Genomic DNA, 25218 nt, shown 5'->3' on the forward strand with positions numbered 1-25218 from the left:
GCGCACCCCGCGCGGGCGCGGAGCCCAAGGGCGAGGGGACTACGGATCCCGGCAGCCCCCGCGCCGGGGACGGAGGGGGAGAGGCCGGGTGCAGGGATGGAGGGACGGGTGGGCGAGCGAGTGAGTGAGTGGCAGCCGCCAAGCCTTGGCCGAGAGCCAGGAAGGGCCTCCCCGGAGGAGGAGGAGGAGGGAGGCGCAGAGCGGGAGGGAGGGAGGGAACCCCAGGGGTCATTTAGTGACGGCGCCCCAATCGAAAATTTGACTTTTTTAAAAAAATCTTTCAAATTTTTTAATTTTTCCCGTGGCACACCAGGCAACATCTCGCGGCACACTAGTGTGCCACAGAACAGTGGTTGGGAAACACTGGGTTATGTACTCACTTCCCAGACCTGAAAACTTGTGACACGTAGCACCTCCATCTTGTTTGGATTCAATTTCACTTTACTAGCCCACACCCAGCCCACTGCAACCTTGAAGAAGCAGTCTAGCACCCGCACAGCCTCTCATGGTTCAGATGGTATGGAGAGATAGAGCTGTGTGTCGTCAGCTTAGCGATACATCACTCCAAAATCCCTGATCACATCCTCTGATGGTTTCATATAGACATTGGGACAGCATGGAGGGCAGTATTGGCCTCATGGGACACCACAAGTTAACTTTCCTGGTGCAAAGTAATCGTTTCCCATTGCACACTAGAAGTCACCTGGAAGGCAGTAGGAAAACCACTGCAGTACCTCCAACTCTCAACCCACAGAGCCAATCCGGGTCCATAGTATCAAAAGCCACTGGGAGAGGTCAACAGAATAGCACTCCTCACTGTGTCCCTCTTCCAGTGCAAAGTTCATCAGCCAGGTCAACCAAGGCTGAGCCCATGTAGAAAAAGGACCAGATAATTCACTTATTCTGAGCATGCCTGTAGTTGAACTGCAACCACTCTCTTGAACACCTTGCCTAAGGCGGAAATATTAACAGTTGCATAATAGTTCTTCAGCAATTCCTGGTCCAGGGAGGCCTTCTTAAGGAGAAGGTGAACCACTGCCTCTTTTACAGGGGGGGGGGGCGCAATACCTTCCCCACCTGCATTGAGGCATGAACTCCTCCAGTTAACCTTCTCTGGCATGCTTCTGTGAGCCTGGTGGGCAAGGGACAAGAAGTTTGGTGATCAGCTGGGCCCCTTCAATAGCTTGCCCATAAGATTAGGCTACAATTGAAACAAGAACAGACATTGCACGGAATATGTCAGGATGAATCCTAACAATAGTTTCAAATCCCTTCATATTTGGGTGATTGAAGTACCTTGCAAGCTTGTCATGGCAGGCTACTACTGATGGTTCAAAATGAACCCTCCTTCTGGCCTGAAGTTACTAGTTTTCTCACTACTTGGAAGAGCTCTGCTAAACGTCTACTGCTCTGGACTGGTGCTTGCTTGAGTACCCAGGTGAGTAGAGCTGAGTCAAAACAGGGCCTCCCACTTGATCCAGGTCTCGTGATGCTTGCCAAGCCAGCCCCCTCATCCACAATCAAGTAATGGGTGATAGATGACTCATTTTGGACCAAAATAAGCACCACCAAACTAAAGGTTCGATTGACATGCTCCACCAAATTCTGATGGTTGAGGGATAGCACGGAAGAAGTAATGGTTTTAATATATCTTACAACCTATTCACATGATCGTTAAACTTTGCGGAGGTCATGTTCCTCCATTTAAAGGCCCTGTCTGTGTGTGATAGAAAGGCAATAAAAATGGAAGAAATCCAGGTAGCCAGTTAATTGAAAATAATCACAAGATAACATGGCTGTGTGAATCTCTTTTGAATACCAAAAGCTTACTAATTGAGTACTTAATTATGACAGATGCCCGATGGAGCGAGGCGTAATTTCTGCCTCCTTGCAATGAAATTATTTTCAGCGGCCTTATAACTCAGGACAGCTGAATTTTAATAGCTGCAAAGGCAGCAAAGTCTGATAAATGCTGTTTATGTTGCTTAATAGGGTCTGCCAATGGACCCTGTGAAGACTTGACAGTACATGTGAACAAGGTGTGAACAGAAAGACCAATGTGCTGAGTTTCCAGTTCTTAGGAATTCAGGAGGGGAAAGGTCTAATCCTTATCAAACACATTGGGGAGGGGAATAAACCTTAAAGCCACTTACTGAATGTAGTAAATTATTTTCAAAGAGCTTAGAACTGCTGGATGTGCAGACACAAATCCCGTCTTAAAATAATGGCTTAAATTAAATGTTTCATTTTCTTTTCTACAGGACTTTTAGTAAATTAGCTTAAACATGTGATACCTACGTAACTGTTACATTCCTAGCAGAGTGCCTGTTCATCATCATATTGGGGGTGGTGGAGCAGTAGCACCTTATAATTATTGAGAATTTGTCCTTGTGAAAAAGGCTAACTTAGGAAAATCCATTTCCTCCCCCTTCCGTTCATTAATTCTAAAGTACAGTGGTACCTCGGGTTAAGAACTTAATTCGTTCTGGACGTCCGTTCTTAACCTGAAGCACCACTTTAGCTAATGGGGCCTCCCGCTGCCGCCGCGCCTCTGCTACACGATTTCTGTTCTCATCCTGAAGCAAAGTTCATAACCCAAGGTACTATTTCTGGGTTAGCAGAGTCTGTAACCTGAAGCGACTGTAACCTGAGGTACCACTGTACAATCTGCTAGGAGGTTGGATACATGTGCAGTTTACATGAATGTGGGGCACAGAGGAGTGGGACAGCTACTGAAGCCTCAATCATTCAGAATTTCACAAGAGGCTGAGTGGCTGCTGCTTCAAAACAACCTAGAGCTGCTGAACAGGAAGGAAAGATTAGGCCAGACATAGGCAAACTCGGCCCTCCATATGTTTTTGGGACTACAATTCCCATCATCCCTGACCCCTGGTCCTGTTAGCTAGGGACCATGGGAGTTGTAGGCCAAAAACATCTGGAGGGCCGAGTTTGCCTATGCCTGGATTAGGCAGAAGCTGGGGATGGGAAGAGGAAAATGGCAGAGCATGAGCGAATACTATAATAATAATAATAAGCTCTCTGGAGAACACACATATGGAGTGAGGAAGTGGCACACAGACAGAGAACCATTTAAAGAGTGAGCAAGCACACTAAGAGAAAGGTTGAAGGTCCCAAAGGCCCTTCACCATGAAATCTTACGCACACAAGGATCAACAGACACAAGGATCAACAGATTGCCTGCTCTCCTGCTGACTCAGGAAGCTTAGGAAAATATTTAATACGCATGCCGAGGCTCCAAGAGTCTTGCAAGCCAGGTTAGAGTGCATGTTTCCTCCATCATTGCTGCTTCTGCAAGGTTTAGTGCTTTCAGTGAAGATGAGATTGGCTGTTGCTCAAACTTCTTTGAGGAAGTGGTAGTTCTGACTGAAGAAATAGGTTCATGCCTGCCAAGCCTTCCCCCTCTTATTCTTTGGGAGTTGTGGGTTAGAAGACTTTCTCAAAGGCCACATTTGCATGTAAAGATGAGCCTGACTATTTGGCTTATTGTAGTTTTTAAGGGTTCAGCATGGTGATGAAACATGCTATCTTCATTGCTCCCACTTTTCCAGGCAAATGAGAAAAAAGTACCGTATTTTTCACTCTATAAGACGCACCAGACCACAAGACGCACCTAGTTTTTGGAGGAGGAAAACAAGAAAAAAAATATTCTGAATCTCAGAAGCCAGAACAGCAAGAGGATCGCTGCACAGTGAAAGCAGCGATTCCTCTTGCTGTTCTGGCTTCTGGGGTAGCTGCGCAGCCTGCATTCGCTCCATAAGATGCACGCACATTTCCCCTTACTTTTTAGGAGGGAAAAAGTGAGTTTTATAGAGCAAAAAATATGGTAGCTTCATGTTGCATCTGAACCAGAGATCATGATATTTTATTAAAAATTATACACCGCTTGATTGTAAAAAAAGTAAAAAAACCCCTCAAAGCTGGTTACAAAAAAAATTAATAAAATTATCAAAACAACAATAATTTAAAACTTTCAAAAAGTTAAAATAACAAGTTACAGATAGGTAGCCGTGTTGGTCTGCCATAGTCAAAATAAAAAAATTCCTTCCAGTAGCACCTTAAAGACCAACTAAGTTAGTTCTTGGTATGAGCTTTCGTGTGCATGCACACTTCTTCAGATACACACATTGTGTATCTGAAGAAGTGTGCATGCACACGAAAGCTCATACCAAGAACTAACTTAGTTGGTCTTTAAGGTGCTACTGGAAGGAATTTTTTTATTTAAAATAACAAAAAACAGATTAAAACTTGCATCCGTTTTCTAAACATCCTAGGTAAAGGGACCCCTGACCATTAGGTCCAGTCGTGACTGACTCTGGGGTTGCAGCGCTCATCTCGCTTTATTGGCCGAGGGAGCTGGCGTACAGCTTCTGGGTCATGTGGCCAGCATGACTAAGCTGCTTCTGGCGAACGAGAGCAGCGCACGGAAATGCCGTTCACCTTCCTGCCGGAGCAGTACCTATTTATCTACTTGCACTTTGACGTGCTTTTGAACTGCTAGGTTGGCAGGAGCAGGGACCGAGCAATGGGAGCTCACCCCGTCGCAGGGATTCGAACTGCCGACCTTCTGATCAGCAAGTCCTAGGCTCTGTGGTTTAACCCACAGCGCCACCTGCGTCCCAACATCCTAGGTAGGCTTGTCTAAAATAAAATGTTTCTAGCAGGCAACGGAAACTAATGGCCTGAAGGTACTCTTCTACTCTTAAAGCTAAGCAGGTCTTGCTCTAGCCAGGTAAACCATATGTAAGCTTCCTTGCAATGCAGGGTTAGCTGCAAGTACAGTGATACCACGGTTTAAGAACAGTCCGGTTTAAGAACGATTTGGTTTACAAACTCCGCAAAACCAGAAATACTGTCTTGGTTTGAGAACTTTACCTTGGTCTAAGAACGGAATCTGAACAGTGGAAGTGCACCGGCAACCGGAGGCCTCATTAGAGACAGCGCGCCTCTGCTTAAGAACAGTTTCGGTTTAAGAATGGACTTCCGGAATGGATTAAGTTCATAAACCGAGGTACCACTGTATAAAAAGGCAAAGGGACCCCTGACCATTAGGTCCAGTCGTGGCTGACTCTGGGGTTGCAGTGCTCACCTCGCTTTATTGGCCAAGGGAGCCGGCGTACAGCTTCCCGGTCATGTGGCCAGCATGACTAAGCCGCTTCTGGCGAACCAGAGCAGCGCACGGAAACACCGTTTACCTTCCCGCAGGAGCGGTACCTACTTATCTACTTGCACTTTGACATGCTTTTGAACTGCTTGGTTGGCAGGAGCTGGGACCGAGCAAAGGGAGCTCACCCTGTCGCGGGGATTCGAACTGCCAACCTTCTGATTGGCAAGTCCTAGGCTCTGTGGTTTAACCCACAGCACCACCCGTGTTATACAGTATCCACTGTATAACAAGTATTAAATGATCCTTCCTTCTCAGGAGTGAGCCCAAGATCTTTTGCTGCCTGAGACAAAAGGATGAGGTGGTGCTTTTCCATGTTCTGTGCACAGAAGTCAGTCGGACTAGCAGTCGGATCTTTCTTCAGCACTTGTAAACAAGGCAGTGTCCTCTGCTACACCTGAGAGGTTAGCCAAGGGCAGGGTGCTTGGTACACGTAGCTCTATTCTCCCAGCACCTCCCCATTGCTCTTTGCCCCTTAGTATCTGCTGCTTCACTCTTGCCTAGTGGTAGGGCTGGTGCTTTGCATCCCACATGACTGCCTAAAATTAGCAGGATGTGATAAGGGTGCTGGCAGAACTGCTTCTGTACCCTTACAAGGGAAGGTGAACGTGAATGCAAGACAGAGAGTTCAGCATGGGGCTTCGTGGTCCTTTAACTATACTCTGTTTAGCTTCTCATCTGAGCAATTGATAGCATAGGCTAAAGCTGAAATGAATGTAGCTTGGGATGAATGAAACTGTTCTGACTTAGTAGGTGGAACAATATGATTCATGTTCAGTCAGAAGGCCTGTATCTTACTGTAGTACTTATCTGAAGATTAAGGCAGCTTTCTGATAACCCCTCAGATTTCCTGGTCCTATTATCGTGGCTTTAACAATCAGCAGAAACCGCAACTACCTGCAGCGACTGACCCTCCCAGAATACTTATCACATGCTATTGTGCTCTGTGCCAGTTCTTCAATAACACAGGGCATTGATTTTCTGCCCCTTTCCCCTCAAGCTGCATTGAACAGACTATATTGTTTGCCTTCTCTAAGATAAATTGAGAGAGTAAATAAAGTAAATTCATTCAAAGCAAATTTAATGTTAACAGTTTGTACGGCGGAAATGTTTCTGTTTTATAGAGCGGCCGTTTTCACAATGCATAAAAAAAGGAATGTATCGGAAGGAAGCTATTCTGCTTTCTGCCTTCCATATTGCCTGGCAGTTATTTCAAGAACTTATCAATCCACATTAGAAAAGGATGCAAATTTGTATTATTATTTTTTCATTTCAACGCAATATTCTGAGCACATTAGTCAAATGTGTGACTTGTTTATGTGATGGCAGAAAAATGAGTGAGTGAGACACAGTAAGGCTATAAGTTCACAAAGGACATGACAGGTGTTTATTACGAAAGATAAGTTCACCATGAAGTGTGCGTGGTCATATATCACTGATATAAACCTGCAGGCTTTGCAGGCCAGTGCTTGTGTTTTTCCTGTCTGTGACTTTGATTGACACAGAAATACTATCAGAAAACAAACAAACATGTACAGTCACTTCTTAAAGTATGACAGAAATTAGAGGCTTCTGAGCACATCACCTTCCAAGTGTATGGTGGAGACATTTTTTCTCCGCATAAGGATTGTCTTATGGGAAAAGATGTGTTGAGGCAGACCTCAACGCTTTTTACACTTTTGAGATGTAGTTATTTTTAAAACAGAGAACTTGAGATTCTGCGCCAAATGAGCCCAGTCGCCTTCCTGTGTTGTACAGATGCCAGAAAAACCAAGTACTTAACGCAAAATAATATATTGCCATTCTACAATAAATGGAATAAAGAATAAACAAAGTCATTAGAATGCACATGCAAAAAAAACCCACACCAGGAAACAAATTGGTACATATGCTTATTGTGGCCATTATTTATGCAATAAGTCCTTTAAAACATGCATATACATGTTTTGTAGAGTGGTTTAACTAAACCCCCAGATCTTAACTAGAATTAGCTTAATAAAATTGAAACGATAACAAGGGTGAATTATGATGAATTGTCTATTGTTTTGAAAAATAAAATGAAGCAACTACTTATTTGAAATAGGCAATAAAGGTTTTAAAAAATTCCATCTTCTAATAATCTGAACTGCTAATGAGTGGCGGGTCTAAAGCACAACAGCTTTTCCTAACTCGTTGTCACCTGCACTTCTTGCTGCTTCTTTTTATTTAAGGGTTTGTTGTTTCCAAATACACACAGACATCATCATAAGCACACACACAACATGTACCCTTTTTGCAAATGAAGCAAGCTGCATGGGGACTCTGGTTGGAATACCAATGCCCTGATTTTCCAGCCTTCCAAACAGCGCTGAAGAGGACTGGTAGGACTCGCTAGTGGAGATTGAGATATAATTGCCTGCCTAGAGCAACATCTTTCCGCTACATCACCTGAATACTAATAAGGAGAAACAATCGGGAAGAAAGGTGGCAGGCAGAACCCCAGGAAAGGAGGTTGGGGAGCAGGGGTAGCGATAGCGTTGTGGGCAAACAATTCAAGAGGTGAGACCAAGAGGCGAGGAAAGCTGTGTGCTTTTCATTGTGTGTGTGTTTTGCGAGTTTCCTGGTTCCTTTATTTGTAGTGAAATCTTAGCATAAATTATAATTTGCCCACGTCAATAATTCAACTACCAGAGGGTACAGACCAGTTCAGCTGCTGTGGAAGAGAATTATGGCCTGGGGATGGGGAGGCAGAAAAGCTTGCTTCTTTGAATTAGCTTGGCTGCTAATGCAGCGCAAGATGTTAATAGAGTTCTCTGCCATGCCTTCCTCACAGGGACTTGCCCTTTTTAGTATCAATTTCTGAAAATGATTTGATCTTACTTTGAGGCTGCCTTTAGAACAAACCTATTTTTACTCCCCCCCTCTTTGTTTTTTTATTTTTATACTATGGTTGGTATGACTGACTTACCACTCCCTAAGTAAGACCCACTGAAATCTGTGGGTTTAAGTTACTGCTGACTAAATTACCATAAGTCTACCCATTTTAGTGGGTTTGCTCTGTTTGACTTGGCCGTATACCAAGCTATTGATCCTGCCAGAATTTTTTATTATTATTTTCTAGTTCTAGGTGATGCTCTGATAAGATCTCAGTAATACAGCGTGAGAGCACAGAGAATACCGTACTTTTCTGTCTATTAGATGTCCCCATGTATAAGACTCCCCCTATTTTGGGGGACTCAAATTTAAGAAAATGGGGGCGGGGAGATGGCTCAGAGAGAGTTGTTGAGCTTTTTTTGCAGAGAATTGACCAGAGTTTTACAGCTGGGGGGGGGGATTGCTAAAAATTGCTCACTTGCCACAGCGATAGCCAATTGCCAACAGAGCCTTTCCCAGCAAAAAATCTCTTACCCAACTGAGAAAAGCTGTCTGCTGACAATCGCAATCATTGGCAGCCGCCAATCACGACAGCCAATCCACAACAGTGTTTGCTTCACAAACCAATCACCAACCCATTCACTATCCATGTATAAGCTGAGGCACGTTTTTGAACATTATTTTAGAGTAAAAAAAAACCTCGTCTTACTCAAGGAAAAGTACGGTAATTGCAGTGCTCTGGGAGGTTGGAGGAATAGTGTAAACACGTTTGGAATACTTAAACAAAACAAAAAAACCTGGAGTTTTTTGTATAGGGTACAAGGAATCCTCTTGTAGCTCGATAGCTGCAGCCGCGTGGTAAAATGGCAAATATTCACCAGGCAAATTATGGGAATTGCTACTACAGGATGGAATGATGGCCTACGGCTTGGGTTGCTCTAAAACAGGATTTGACAAAATCATGGAGCAATGTTATCAATTACTACTGCTTATGATAACTATGTGCTACCTCACGTATTGGAGGTGATATAGGGCAGGGGTCTGCAACCTTTAAGACAAAAAGAGCCACTTGGACCCGTTTCCGAAGGGAAAAAAAACTAGGAGCCGCAAAACCATTGTGACATTTAAAGCATGCGCGCCGCTGCCCTCCAATCTGACAGCAGGCGGGAAGGTGACGTCGGGACGGTGCGTGACTAACGCACGCACTGCCCCCATGCGACGTCACAGCCAGTACAGCGCCCGCCACAGTGGGGAGTGTCGGGGCGCACAGTGCGCCTCCTCCCCTCACTAGTATCCGCCCCGGAGCCACAGCAAAGGTGTAAAAGAGCCACATGCGGCTCCGGGTTGCAGACCCGTGATATAGGGGGATACATGGGGAGAGTGCTGTTGTGCTTTGGGCTTCCTGTAAGTATCTGGTTGGCCACACTGAGAACAGGATGTTGGAGTAGATGGGATCTTACGTTCCTAAGTAGTGCCAGAAATGTGGAACAGTGCGTAAGCACGGCAGAAAATGGAATGAGTGAACGAGAGAGCTGCGGTTCACACAGAACCTAGAGGTATAAAACCGATAAAAAGACCACCACTGATCCTTCAATACTTGCGCTTGTCCAAAATTTTCATTCCCCAACTCAGTAAAGGTGTCCAAAAATACATATATTAACGGAAAGTATGCATATGCATACACACAGACAAATAACACAAATGTTTTACGTTGGGGAAAATTGCTTGCGAAAATGTGTGTATTAGGTGAAATGTTTGCTAAAGTGCTGACACATTTTTACAAGGGCCTTTAAAAAAATGCAAACTGATGCGGAAATGTGAGGAACTGAATTAAAGACTGTGAAGATGATGAACAGAGAGAAACTGAATTAGGCAGAATTTGTCTCTCCTTATTCATGGCTAGAATTATTCTTTAGAGATTTTGTGTGCATGCTTGCAACTAGATTAATAAGCTTTCTCTTCAAAGGCCTTGCTAGTGTTGAGAGGTTGCTAGGAGGCATGATTTGCTATTATGAATGTAAGATTGGTGGGCAATAAATTTATTTGACAGAGGAAAATGAACATCTCAGGGGTTAAATATTGTGGAAGAGCCTCTGGGCAAGTCAAATGTTAGTACAACTAAAGTGTTCTTTCTTTAGACACATTAGTAAAGTGATTTTCAACTATATGCAGAACAAGCTTGGCTGTGAATACAGATTATCTCACTGTGTAATGGAGAACTAGCTAATTCTTCCACCTACCTGATGAAGGTTCTTTTGAACCTAAATTTTATTTTACATGTCAGGAACTAGTCTGTTTTATAAGCTTTATATTGTAGTAGCTTGGACCTTGTGGCGGTAGCAGATCTGATTAGAGCAGGTTTAATTCCAGGCTGTCTTCAAATTTCTAGTTTTAAATTCTCTGCTGCCCACCCCGGGCATCAGCAACCAACGCTACGCCACTTCTTGTGCAGAACCTCTTCAGATGTCAGCAACATTTGACTGTCTTTGTTCACTCATCAATGTTTAGCCTTTGTTCATCAAAGCTGAGACACTGAATTTGCCTACATGTCTTTAAAAACAAGTGTCTTTCCAGAAGAGAGACCTTGATGCATCCAAACTTAGAGCACTAAGCTTGGACCTGAAATATAGAGAGTTTAGAAGTTAGAGTTCTTCTTCAGAACCATGTGTTAAGCGATGGAAAAGCTGGGATAGGCTAGCCCAGCTTTGGCATTTACACATATTTTTTTCTTAATACTTGTGAAATATTGGTCTACATCTGAAGTAGACTCTACAAAGTGCAAGCTTCTGTCACAATCAATTTGTCTTCAGAGTCCCAGGGTGGCTCAAGACTCCCCGGCCGCCACCCCAGCAAGGCAGATTTCAAGTACTACCCTGTATAACCTGCCCTTCATTACACTAGAATTGGCCAGTGGAATTAATACGTTTTTGTTACTTCAAGAAATTTTCTGAACTGAACATTGCTGCTGCATTTTCCTATGTGCAAAAGCATATGCTTCCATCTACTGGGCAAAATGTGAATGGCGGCCTTGTCAGTGATTATAATAATAAAAGTAATTCAGATTTAAGTTTTTCCCAAACGCTCAAAGCATTTCACATCCATAAACAAGCAAACCATCCTGTAGCCAGTATTATTGATCCTGCAGGGTATTTCACTCTGAAGTAACACTCATTAAGCATGATGTCTACATGCTGTTCCAGAAGAGAGACCTTGATGCATCCATAGTTACTCTATCACTAAGCTTGGGGCTGAAATATAGGGAGTTTAGGGGTTACAGGTCCTTACGTAGAGTTTTGAGGTTATTCAGAACCATATGTTAAGCGACGGATCTCTCCACCATCAGAAGTCAGGCAGGTGGCGATAGCACCATCTGCCCTCTGGGGTCTCATGAACACCCCTTATTAAATTACATGATCCTGTGTGGTCTGCTTAACGATGTATTCCCTATACAGTGTTTCGTGTATTCTCACCTTGTTTGTTTCGCATGTTTCTTTGTGTGAAAACCTTTAGTTTAAAAAAGTTTTAGAAAAGAAAAAAGGAAGAAAGCTGATGGTAGTTCAGTTCATAGTGCATGAGACTTAACCTCAGGGTCATGGGTTGGGCAAAAAGATTCCTGCAATGCAAGGCATTGGACTAAATGATCCTTAGGACACTACAATTATATGATTGTGCTGCCTTGTATTTGTAATGCTCCCCTAAAGAACCTTACCCAACAAGAGCAGTGTCATTTTCTCCCTTGTCAAGGCAACCCAGCATATGTGTTTGTGTTTTTACGCCTAGTGTTGGATTTTGATTGTCCAGTTGCAGCCTGATGCTTTTACCATTTTACTGTTTAAATATCTGTTTCTAGTTGTATTTAGTTTTTAATCAAGTGTCCTCTACCTTGTGAACCTTATGCTGCAGGAGAACTTACTAAATTTACCAATTAAATAAAATGAATCAGCATTCCAGTAATATCAATCTTGCAAAGTAGTCCAGTATTATCTTTGTATTGCAGAAAGAAGCTTTGGCTGAGAATATGGCTTGAGAACATTGCTCCTGGCTGAGGAGGGTTTTGAACTGGGACCTTGCAGCTTAGACTCCCAGTTGTGCTAGACAACATGGGTTCACATTTTTCTTCTTTATCCATTTGTTTACCTAAAAGATCCATTTAAAAGCTAGGGCATATCAGAACAAATCATCTCATAAGATTTCAAATGAAATTGCTGTCATTTGCAGGGTGCCAGTTGAATCCCATTTAAAATGGGAAAGAAATGTGTATACTACACAGCAGTAACCATTACAAAGTAGTCATAGAAAACAATGGATAACATTTACTCTATTCATTACTGAATTATTTCCAAAAAATAAGCCTCCATCATACTTGTGAGTCTTGGGGCAGGTGGGGCAGACACCGTTGGGGTTCCTTTTTTTGCAATACGAAAGCGGCCTCCTTTCAATAACCTGCATTTTCTTAAAGTTTCGGGTTAATTTCTTTCAGAACACTGTTTATTCATATTTTTATAGAAACAGGTACTGTCAAAATTCATGTCAGTGTTACTCAAATTCATGACATAATTTTGTGTTCCTTGTGTAAATTGCTATTAAGGTTGCTCCCAGATGTATCCAAGCTCATAACTAAACTTCATTCCAGCTGAATGGTCTGCTCAGTTTTATACAGCGACACTGTTCTTCTTTCTTGCAGTTCGAAAACACAGTGACTCCCAAGTGTTCTTCTACCTGTGGATCGTCTTCTATTTTGTCAGCTCCTGCTACACCCTCATCTGGGACTTGAAGATGGATTGGGGTCTCTTTGACAGGAATGCTGGCGAAAATACTTTCCTGCGGGAAGAGATTGTCTACCCACAAAAGGTGCGTATGCAGGTTGCTTTTGTGAAGATCTTTATTTGAAAACTTGGGAGGATTTGAACTGTTGGCGCTTTCACACCCTGAGGGCATTTGCTTGTGATGCCATCCATTTGAGCAAATGAATCCCACCCATATTGAACACTGGAGCTGTCACAAAAAAAACATGTGCCTTTGAAGGAGAGAATTAGCTAAAATAAAGTAACTTAGGAAAGATTGAGGGCACAAGGAGAAGGGGACAACAGAGGACAAGATGGCAGGACAGTGTTCTTGAAGCTACCAGCATGAGTTTGACCAGACTGCGGGAGGCAGTGGAAGACAGAAGTGCCTGGCGTGCTCTGGTCCATGGGGTCACAAAGAGTCGGACACGACTAAACAACTAAACAACAACAACAACGTAACTTTCATTTTAACACATTCAGTGTATACATTGTTGTTAGGTCAATAATTGGCTATACAGTGGTACCTTGGGTTACATACGCTTCACCAACCCAGAAATAGTACCTCGGGTTAAGAACTTTGCTTCAGGATGAGAACAGAAATCGTGCTCCGGCGGCACGGCGGCAGCAGGAGGCCCCATTAGCTAAAGTGGTACTTCAGGTTAAGAACAGTTTCAGGTTAAGAACAGACCTCCAGAACGAATTAAGTTCTTAACCCGAGGTACCACTGTATCGACATAAGCAAGAACTGGAACAATTGGGCGGGGATCTGTTTCTATTCTTTTCCCTCCCCTCTCCCCCACCACTTCAGCCCTTACGAGATTATCTTGTTTGTACATACACATCGCAACAGAGCCATATGGGAATTTCCTGTCCAGCTCTGCTCTTGTCTCTCTTCCCCTCTGACTTACCTGCGGTTGACACAAAGCAAGAACCAGTGGCAGGTTGTTACCCCAAGACAAACAGGTTGGGTCTTGGTTGGTCTGATAGGAGAGCAGGGGCTGCCCGGTAAGTGATTGCTTTTAGATACAGCAACAAGGGGGCATGTCGTACGGAGAAACCCTCATAGGCAAGAGGCAATTTTTTCAAGTTGTCACAGTGCCAGCATCCTCCTTCAGGGAAGGCGTGCTATATTCCTCATAGCTAACTCGTTGCCCAACACCAGGCATGGGCAGTATAGACAGAAACCATGGTCATGGCCATCTGTTGTTAATAGTTACAATGGTTTGCTTACAGATGCAGTCAAATGCAGTCCACCAGGTTTCCAATAAGTCCACTCACACGCCCCAGCCATGCCCCTCACTGGTCCTATTTTGCACCCTCCTTGATCATTTTTGCCTGGCTGAACATGTATCTTGCTTGCCTGAATGAAGGAGAGCGAAGAGTGTGTTGGATCCATTGACATCCTATGCCTTTTTAAAATGTGACTCTTTTTTGGGGAGGGGTGTTATTGGGTTGTTATATTTATTTTGATTATATATATTGTGGTTTTTGTGTTGATATTTTCTGTGAACCGCCCCAAGACCTCCGTGTATAGGGTGGTAGATAAATTCAATAAATAATGATGATGATGATGATGATGATGATGATGATGATGATGAATGTGTGTACAGACTAGCTTACTCTACAAAGGTATCATTTACATGTTTTGCTCCTCCCATCACTGGCATGTGGTTCCCGAGAATGCAGCCCTCAGGCTGAAAAACCTTTAAAGTACAGTGGTACCTTGGTTTGCATACGTTTTGGATTACAAACACGTCAAACCCAGAAGTTCGTGTCCCGGTTTGCAACCTTTTTTGGGATTACCCCCCCCTTTTTTGGGGGGGGGGGATTACGAACAAAAAAAATTTGGAGGCCCCCTTGGCGAAAGCGCACCTTGGGTTTCAACCTGTTTTGGTTTACGGACCTCCGGAACGGATTATGGTTGTAAACCAAGGTACCACTGTACTCTCTGGCAACAGGGTATTTGGAAAACAGCCAATCAAGAAGCATGCCATCTCGCTGCCAAATCTTAAGGAATGAAGCTGTTGTTGTTGTTGCTGTTGTTGTTAGTGTAATGTTGGTCCTTTGACAAATCAGCTGTTTATCTCGCTTTTTTGTGATGATACTTTTATGTTATATGGGAATATAGAATGCAGACAAAAGTCTGCACAGAAACCCACTGGGCTGGATACTTCTTTTGCTCTACACTTTTATTTGAAGGTGGATCTGGCCGATAACCTTGCTCTGCCTTACATCGGTCTTTTCCATCTGTTTCCTCAGGCCTATTACTACTGTGCCATTGTCGAGGATGTGATTCTGCGCTTTGCATGGACTATCCAGATCTCTCTTACTTCCATGCCAATCCACCCTTACGCCGGGGATATCATTGCTACTGTGTTTGCACCACTTGAGGTTTTCCGGTAAGATCTATTACCTGAACTACTACCCCAGTTTTTGCAGACCAGGGTGGATTTGATTTAAATCACTAGTCACTAAGACTTGATTTAAATCATTTTTTAACAAAAAAAACCCTCATTTTTGCTGGTATAAATTTTCAGATTTACAGTTATATTTACAAATTTACAGTTATATCAAAAATTACTGATTTGGTTATACTATTAGAAATACATAGGCAGATAATTACAAAATTATTGTGAGGTTTAATAGGTTAACCGTTTATATTTGGACAACTTTTCTGCTGTACTTTATTGGAAGGAGAAAAATAATCATTTCCTTAATAACAATTTAAACAATTTATTTAACTAAAACAATAACATTATAGCATATCCATGTTTGTTAACTGATGTGGTTAAACAATTAAAAAATAATAATCTTAGATGAGTTTTAGCACACATGAAAAACTTAAAACAAATCCTTATTTCCTGATGAATAGCCTTTGGACTATAATGTAACTTAAATAGAAAACTATATCTAGAAAGATTTTTCCTCCAAAAGCATTTTATTTTAAACATCCGATTTAAATTTTAAAAATCCACCAATTTAAAATTTAAAAATCTGATTTTTTATTATTATTTTAAAAAATCATTGCTTTTTATCCACCTTGTTGCGGACCTTATTTGCAATTAATAATGAGTGATACATTTCCTCATAGAGTCAAAAACTTCAAATCTCCCAGCTGAACACTCCAGGATCTGTGAACTTATATTTGTGTGTTCCTGTATCACAGCCTTTCCCCCGCTCTGTGACCTCCACATCATTTGGGGTGGGGAACCTCTGGCCATTTCCCCCAAACCACACCCACCTGCCCCCCCCCATGTTGTCATCATCGTAATTGAATTCGTATTTTTATTATTCCTTACTTATTAAATGTATTAGTTGCCTTTTTTGCCACAGCAGCTCAAAGCGACTTAGAATATTCAAGCTCATGTGCACATATATACATACCTACATTAAAACCAGCACTGTGGGGGAGAACAATTCTGTTTTTTAGAAGTAGACTAAAACACCTCAACCATTCAAAAAGGCCATAGATAATTAAAGCCAAAGCCCTAACGGGAAAAGGTATATTTTTGTCTGGTGTCTAGAGGTATGTAACAATGGTGCCAGGCAAATATCCCTTATGGGATCTGGCCTTGGAGTCAAAAAGGGTTCCTACCCCTGGTCTATAGCCGTTGGCCATGCTGGCTCAGGCTGAGAGGAGGCGGAGGGCAAAACATTGAAAGACTAGTCTTACGGTTTTATGGAAATAAACAAAAAAAGAAAGGAAACAAATACAGGTAGTGGAAATCAAAGTCAAGTCAGCAGTCAAGATATGAGACTTCCAGATCTTTGGTGACTCCATATTGCCTCTTTTGCATCTGGTTATGTCCACACAGCCATCCTCCAGTCTGTGTTCCCTTTCTTTCTTCTCCATCTTTGCAGAAAACTAGTAAAGAGAGTTGCAGAAATTATGGTAGTTAAGATTATCTAGGGAAGTAATAATTTATTAGTTCAGACCCTCCTCACCCCTATTCAGTAATACTTGCCATTCTAGCATTTCCAGTTTTCTTAAAAGGAACTTGCACCACTGTACCATTGTCGCGGTCGTTCTCATCTTTGCAGTGGTCCCATGAGACAAGTTGGTTGTGAGGAAGTGTGCAAGACTTCCTACATAGACTCATACAGTTGGAAGGGACCTCAAGGGCCATCTTGTCCGGCCCCCAGCAATGCAGGAATCTCAACTAAAGCATCCAAGACGGCTATCCTACCTCTGTTTAAAAATCTACAAGGAAGGAGAGTCTACAACCCCCCGAAGTGTCTGCTCCAGTGTCGAACAGCTCTTGCAGTCAGAAAGTTCTTCCTGATATTTAGTCAGAATATCCTTTCTTGTAACTTGAAACCCTGGAAATCTTGCTTTCCCCCCCAAGTGTCTGACATCCTTAAGTTACTTAGTTCTTAAGGGGGGGGAGACTGTCCATTAATGACATTTATCAGTCACTTGTAAATTTAGTGTAGAAGGTTCTCCAGGATTGGTGGTTTTCCTCTGTTCCCACCCGCTTGGAAAGAGAGGGAAGTTTTGTTTCACAAATGGCTTTAGATTTTAGCAGCTGTTTAGGAGGTTTTTGCATCTACAATGCATTTACTGTATTTTTCAGTGTATAAGCGAGCTTTTTGGACCCAAAAGTGAGGTTCAAAATTTAGGCTCGTCTTATACACAGGTGGTGCTGAGGGGGGAGGGCGCAAATGGTTTTTTGGCGCGAGCCCGAGATTGTAAGCAGCGATTGGCTGCTTGATTGTTGGGGGGGGGTGTGCTGAAAATCGCTCACCCGCTGGAACGAAGTGCAAGCCTAAGATTGTAAGTGGCAATTGTAAGCGACGCGTGCGGTTCTGCTCTGAGTTCTGGCGGGTGAGCGATTTTCGGCATTCCCCCAAAATAATCCTCCCCAAAAGCTCAATCCTCCTTATTTTCTATATTTTGAGGCCCCCAAAACAGGGGGCGTCTTATAGACGGAAAAATACGGTACGTCACTTACTATGGTTCTGTATCTTTCAGGCGATTTGTGTGGAATTTCTTCCGACTGGAGAATGAGCACCTGAACAACTGTGGTGAATTCCGAGCTGTCCGGGACATCTCGGTGGCACCACTCAACGCAGATGATCAGACCCTGCTTGAACAGATGATGGACCAGGAGGATGGTGTCCGGAATCGTCAGAAAAACCGGGCCTGGAAGCGTAGCCAGAGTGTGTCCTTGCATAGACCGCGTCTTGCTTCTCAGTACGTATTTGTTTCTTTTTTGAATGAGATTGAGGGCTTGTCCACACTTAGAATCATAGAGTTGGAAGAGACCACAAGGGCCATTGAGTCCAACCCCCTGCCAAGCAGGAAACACCATCAGAGCACTCCTGACATATGGTTGTCAAGCCTCTGCTTAAAGACCTCCAAAGACTTCCCCTTGTCCCGCTGCTTTTCCCCGGGGGAAACAGCTCTTTAGCCCTCAGTCAGAGCAAATGGCAGCATCTTAAAAAGCAGAGACGTCACCTTGCCAACAAAGGTCCGTATAGTTAAAGCTATGGTTTTCCCAGTAGTGATGTACGGAAGTGAGAGCTGGACCATAAAGAAGGCTGATCGCCGAAGAATGGATGCTTTTGAATTATGGTGCTGGAGGAGACTCTTGAGAGTTCCATGGACTGCAAGAAGATCAAACCTCTCCATTCTGAAGGAAATCAGCCCTGAGTGCTCACTGGAAGGACAGATCCTGAAGCTGAGGCTCCAATACTTTGGCCACCTCATGAGAAGAGAAGATTCTCTGGAAAAGACCCTGATGTTGGGGAAGATGGAGGGCACAAGGAGAAGGGGGCGACAGAGGATGAGATGGTTGGACAGTGTTCTCGAAGCTACTAACATGAGTTTGACCAAACTGCGGGAGGCAGTGGAAGACAGGAGTGCCTGGCGTGCTCTGGTCCAGGGGGTCACCAAGAGTCGGACATGATTAAACGACTAAACAACAACAACAGAGCAAATGGCAACCAGGTTTTCTGCGTTGTTCCAGTTTAAAGCTAAAGAGCTGCTTTTCCCTGGGAAAGGAGCAGGAGAAGGAGAAAGCCACTCAGACCCATGCTTTTCAGGCATGGGACAAGCAAAGCTGTCGATGTGCCCAAAGCAAACATATACTGCATCTGCAAGGCATGGCTGACAGATCCTTCTCTACTGCCAATGTGAATGGACTCGATAAGTGGACTTGCACAATACTTCTGCTCAGCACAGTCTTTAGGAAGAGACTGCAAAATCTGCTCATGGCAGGCCGATTTAAGGAGGACAGCTTGAACAAATTATGCAGGTGTTGTTTGAGTATGAGTCACTGCCAATAGACGTGATCACAATTTTTATTCCAGAGCTAGGTGAGTTGTTCTAGTCTACACACCCAGCCTCCATGAACTTTAGCTCCTGATCTTGAGAAGTAAGGATGACACACATTAGACCTCTATAAATTGGACAGTGTGCATAAAATCCCTATTTTGTGTTTTACTTCTTTGCTATAAGCCAACCAGAGAACCTTTATGTTGTGGGATCAAACACAGATGTTGTCAATAAAAAATAAATTACCGTATTTTTCGCTCTGTAACACGCACCCGACCATAACACGCATGTAGTTTTTAGAGGAGGAAAATCCGTAGGCATGCCACCCGTAGGCATTCCCTCCATAACACGCACAGACATTTCCCCTTACTTTTTAGGAGGAAAAAAGTGAGTGTTATGGTGCAAAAAATACGGTAATTGTTATCCTCATGCAAGGCAACAAAGTCTCTATCTTGTGTTATATATTTTTTCTTCAGCTGTATTTAATTTTGTCTTTTCCCAGGTCCAAGTCTCGTGACACCAAGGTGTTAATAGAAGACACAGATGACGAAGCAAACACATGAAATGTCCACAGAACCAAGTTCCACATCCCTTGTGTTCTCTCGCTTTACTACCTTCTCCCTGCCCCCCCCCCGCCCCGCACAACAACACCACCACAACAACGCAACTTCTGGTATATTTCCAGCAGAAAACAGGAGAAAAAATCTGAACACACTTTCTGAGCTCTTCCGGACCGGATCCTATGGACTCCAACAAGCTCACTGTGTTTCCTTTTCTTTTCTTCTGGTTTTAATTTGATTTCTTGTTTTTAAAATAAAAAGGTTACTTCGTTTTGCCAATCAGAGGGACACTTATGGAAGGAACTGTCTTAAAGATTGTTTTCAATCGCTTCAAGGACATACAATTTCGATGAGGAAGCATCGTCGGGACTCCCCGAGGGGACTCTACCGAGAACTCACTCAGTCTCTGCTCGGTCCAGTTTTGACGGGTTGAAGCTGGCCCCGCATTTTTAACTCTGGCTGATGCTCTGGTTTTTGGTGTTCTCCTTCATATCCCAGCACCAAGGCACTGGTTGCACTTGCCGGGAAAGTGCACTTAGGGCAGTACCTTCATTCATGAAGCTACTTTTTAATTTGATGTGACTTTCTTATCATTTTTTGGAAATACGATGTATTTGTTGCACATAGTTTTCACATTATTTATGATAGTTAACAACTCTTAAGAGAATGGTTTCGAGTCCTGTGCAATGAAGGTGGTAGCTCTCTGAAAACAAGGCAAGTGATGGGGGGAGGGGAGGAGATGTAGATCCTGAATCTCTCTTCCTGTGAGGTTGCGCCCCTTTAAAATACCTCTTTGATGAGAGAATTTGCACCGCTTTGACCTGACTTTTTCTTTCTCTTTTTCCATTTGATTTCTTTTAAACCAAAGTTTCTCTTGTGGGTTTTACTTGCTGCTGCTGCTGCTGCTGCTGTTGCTGCCGCCGGTCCCTCAGAAACCTGGGCATGATTTTAGCCGGATCATCCTTGTCTCTCTTTGGGTTTTTGTTTTTTTTAATGTAGCTGTGCAGAAGTAGTACAAATGATCTTCAGCTTTCTGACGGAGGTTAATCCCGTGCAGTTCCTCAGATACCCGTGCAAAAAAAAAAGCCTTAGTTTGTAGATTAGGAAAAGTTTTTTGCTTTGATGAGCTGAGTCTTTAGGACATTACCCTTCTAAACAGGGGATACATGCATTATTCCATTTACTTCAGCTACATAATAGGAGTGAAACTTGGGATTAAGTGAAGAAGTGGTCTGCCTTGTTGGGGATACAGGATGATGCCTTCATCAATCCAAATGGGGGTTAGGCAGACACTCAAGACCTTGTCACTTAGGTGAGTTGGAGACTGTGGTCTCGGAAATTGGTATTGCAATAGAAAGGGCTTTTTAATGCTTTAAAAATAATAATAATTAAAAAAAAAAACCTTTTGCCATACTTTGGCAAATACTCTTCTGACAATCACTGGCCAAGAACATCCTCAGGTTAGCTTTCTTTTCTTTTTTTCTTTTTAACCTATCTACCCCAAATCCTGCCAAGCTTAGTGTTAGACCTGACTTCTGCAAGTATTATATTAAGTGGCACTGCTAATGGGAGTAAGGGTAGATGGCCATACAGTTTAGAAAATTCTTTAGGAAATGTTTCCAGCTTGATTTTTTTTTAATCCACGTTGGCCTCCAGAGCCCATAGGATAGAGCAGCATGAATGTCTTAAGATGACCATATCCACCCCTCGTAGTCGCAAGCCTTGTTGTGTATGCCACGCATTTGTGCTTAATGTTAGCAAACGAAATCTTATTTGTGCTCTGTTACACAGTGTGTGCGTATGTGAGGTCAGCACCATATAGTGGGGAAGCTACTAAATTTCCCTGAACTCTGTCTCTATTCCAAGACTTCACAGCAAGGACTGTGTTGTCTCTCTCTCTCTCTTTTTAGCCATTTCAGGTTGTAACTTCTTGCTAGTTCCTTTTCTCCTGCGGAGTCGTCTAGGGTCTGCAGATCAGAGGCACACTTTTAAGCAAAGAGGGTTCCTCCTCCTTAATCCTTACCCCCTTTTTCTTAGTTGATAATTGTGTCCCTGCTTACCTATTTATTGCCCACTTATCTTCTCAAGCCATTCATTTTGTAGGGCAACTGCCGCTTAAAAAAAAAAAAGTATTCATAACGTGCCTGTATCCCAGAGGAACTAGAGACTGGAATCTGCTACTCTTCAACAGAGCAAAACAAGTCAGCAAAACAGTGGCTGCAAATTAGGGCCTCTTAGCAGGCAGAAGAGCGAGTCCTAGAATCACAGTCACTTGTATTGTGCTTTAGCCTATCAAGATAATTGCTGGGAGAACTGCAAAAAAACCCCCCACAAATTTTAACATGTTGGATGGCCAGGAAGAGAGGTGTGTGGATGTTGGTAGAAAACATGGGAGTTGTGCAGTATGAGTTCTTCTGCCCATTTGGTATACGAAAACCAAGCTACTCCAAGAGGAAATAATTCTGAGAACAGTTTTTAACAATAGACCCTACATGTCCTCCTGGGGTTCAGAAGCTTCAGCCTAGCTGTGCTGCCTTTCTCAGACAAGATGCATTTGCAATTAAGGAGAACCTTTGAGATATTTCAAGGGTTTTCGCTTTGTTCTCTTTTTTCTATTCCAGGGGTCGGCTTTGTTTTGTTTGTATTTTACTTACGAAAATAGTTTTTATTTTATTTTATGCAGCAATCTGGCTGTTAACTGATAATTACCGCTGACTGTCTGAGAATAATGGTGACTAATTATAAAATTTAGGAAGATTAACGGCGCGAAAGGATCAACGTACCCTTGGGATGCTGGTCGGAGCAAATCATGTGTCACCTGCCAAAGCAATGCAACGCTTCTTAAGCTAGTGTAGAAGGAACTTGGCAGAGGGGTTTGAAAGAACAAGGGTAGAGTAGGAGGAGCAGTCACTCGCTGGATAATTCTCAGCAGCTCATGAACTCAGGTAGGAAGAAGGGAAAGGCTTTATCTGGAGACAGCTGATATTTATAAAGAGAACTGAAAACAGTGTCCAGCAAACGTCATTGGCCTTAGAAGCACATGCAAAGTTTTCTGCGCTTTGTCATAGCGTCATCTCTGGCCAAACTGGCCTTGTAGGTTTCTGCAGCATTAAAAACTTGAAAAGCCTTGCTCACCAGATAATAGGAACGGAACATGCCACAGGCAAGAGTGCCCCTTTTATGCCGCTATCAGTACTCTGAAAAAAGCTATTCTTAGCAGCGGGGTGCATTCAGCTTATCTGGAAACGACTGCACAGCTGGTCCAGACCTTGTGTCTATGGGAACCCTTCTCAATTCTTGTGGGCATTGCATTGTTGCATTTGATTCTGATACAGAGGGATAGTCTTCACTCTCCCAACATTAATGATGTTCTCAGAAGAAGGCAAAATTCAAGACTACTGTTTGGAGTGGCAGGTTTTACCAGGAAGTCCTTACAGTCTTTCTTCCAGCGGTGGTTTAGCTGCTGTAATGCCTTGGGCATTCCATTCCAGTATGGATTTTAAAAAGAATGGGAGTTTCAGTACTAACTTGGATTTCTATATGTAACATACGAACTAGGAGATTGCAGGTCTTGCCAGTACTGGAATTCCTTTCCAGATTACATATCAAGCATGCAAGGCTAGCTGTGGACAAGATCCTTGACTTCCTGCTTCAGGTGTTTTGAAATGAGTCACTCATGCTTCTGGAATCATTTTTAAAAAGAGCCTCTTCTCTGAATTTCTTATTTCGTTCTTACAGTGGTCAGTGCAGAGTGGGATCCACAGCTGTGCCAGAAAGGTGGTGGTCCCTGAACCCCTCATTTTAAAAAAGAAAGCTGGTTTAAACTTAAAGATGGAATATTGGGACTGCCAGGACACTGCTTCCTCCTTCCTGAATTGGAAAGGCTGTCTTTTGATGGAGACATGCAATGGTCACCTCCCCACCCATGGACATTAGGAGAATGTTGCTTCTGGTGTGTTTATTCATTCCACTTCCACCTCTGATCAGCAGTCTGTAAGGGTTTTATTAATTGGTAAAACATGTTAAGCCTGAGGAGACACAGGGACAAAAGACTTGTCTGTGGAACAATGCCTCTCTGAAATGACTTTCGACTGTCCTAGAAGCTTGTTCATCTCTAGCTTTTGTTCCAGCAGCCTCTAAGCTTAGGGTGGTCTTCCTCTCTGCAACTTTCTTAGGTGGAACTATGTTAGAAAAATTGAGATACGTGGCTTAAATGAAAGCAGGTTAGTGAGATTTGCCTTCTGCCTTCTGGGCATTTTAGAAGCATCTTGTGCGAGAATGTGCAGAAACACTTTACTACTTTGGCTTTCCTTTTTAAAAAGGGGTTTCCCGCTTTCTTGTGTTTGAGCGAATGGAGGAAAGGTTTGTCTCAAATCATGGGACCCCCAGCTGTCTTTTTTCCCTCCTTCTCCATGGTGGTTCCCAGGTCATGGAGAGCAGTAGGAATTTTCCTGCACCTCTAGAAGCAGGACTCTTTTTTTTTTTTGCATACAATAAAGGTAGGTTTTGATAATCTTTCAGACCATGCTTGCTATCCCTGTTGATCAGTTTTCTTGACTGCCGCAAGCAAGCAAGCTCTGCAGAAAAATGAGCAGCATATCTCCATTTGGTGCTGCATTTTCCACTTGTATTCAGGAGAAGTTCTGTGGTTCTGGATTCTAGGGGTAGGAATGCCCAGTCTCCCTTACAAACTGCCTGTTGTTTGTCAGGACTTGACACTGCCCAAACAGGGGACAGACTTCTTTCTTGTTTAGAAGCTCTGTTGCTTTCAAATTGTGTTTCTTGGAGCACTAGTGCTCCTTAATTAGAAAGTCAATAGTTGCAGGAATGGTTCCCCGAAATGGAATTTGTCAGCTATTATTTCTCTTTAGTGTACTGCTGCTGAGAGCGGTTACATGGGGCAACAGTAGGTCCAACGTTCCTTGCCAACATCCATTGTAAACTGTCCCCTAACGCATATGCCCCAAAACCAAATGCAGAGTACAGGAAACCCACGGCGACGAGGTTCAACAAAGGGTAGGTTTGAAAACACTGATCTAGATCTTCCCAAAGATACAAATGATTCGGTTTTAACATGTGCGTTTTCCTTCGCATGGAAACATTACCAAGGAGGGCCACAGATTTTCATTGCCATAAGTAAACTGGGGCAGATAAGATGTGTTCCAGGGGGGCAACATTGCTACTGTGATAATCCCCTACTCCCATAAGAATGTTGAGGAAAGCCAAAGTTTTCTGAGATTCATCTGAGGCATAAATTAAAATGCCTAATTTTAGACATTGCAAACTGCCCCTCTCGTGATTGGTTGCTGGCAGAAGGTGGGGTAGCAGTGTCTGTTGCAGCTACACAAGGCAACTGAACCCCTTTACTGTGACGACAGACCTCATACTTTATGAGCACCAAACTTGGCAGGGTGGGGAACGTGACCCTCCAGATATTTCCGGACTACAGCTCCCATCATCCCTTGACCATTTTGTGTAGGGCTGTTGAGAGTTGGAGTTCAACAACACCTAGAGGGCTATGAGGCCCCTATCTCTGCTTGACCAGAACTGATATATCCT

General features: G+C 43.2%; 1 protein-coding gene across 1 annotated transcript in view; it reads left to right on the plus strand.

Moving 5' to 3' along the window:
* Positions 1 to 23585, plus strand: part of XPR1 (xenotropic and polytropic retrovirus receptor 1) — a 102351-nt gene extending 78766 nt beyond the window's left edge. The window contains exons 12-15 of the mRNA XM_082229075.1: positions 12720 to 12886; positions 15082 to 15221; positions 17795 to 18016; positions 19602 to 23585. Of these exons, the coding sequence (XP_082085201.1) occupies positions 12720 to 12886; positions 15082 to 15221; positions 17795 to 18016; positions 19602 to 19662 (590 nt within the window). The 3' untranslated portion in view covers positions 19663 to 23585. The remainder of the gene's footprint in view (positions 1 to 12719; positions 12887 to 15081; positions 15222 to 17794; positions 18017 to 19601) is intronic.
* Positions 23586 to 25218: the final 1633 nt, after the last annotated feature.

Source organism: Podarcis vaucheri (assembly GCF_965113315.1).
Source record: "Podarcis vaucheri genome assembly, chromosome: 6".
NCBI lineage: Eukaryota > Metazoa > Chordata > Lepidosauria > Squamata > Lacertidae > Podarcis > Podarcis vaucheri.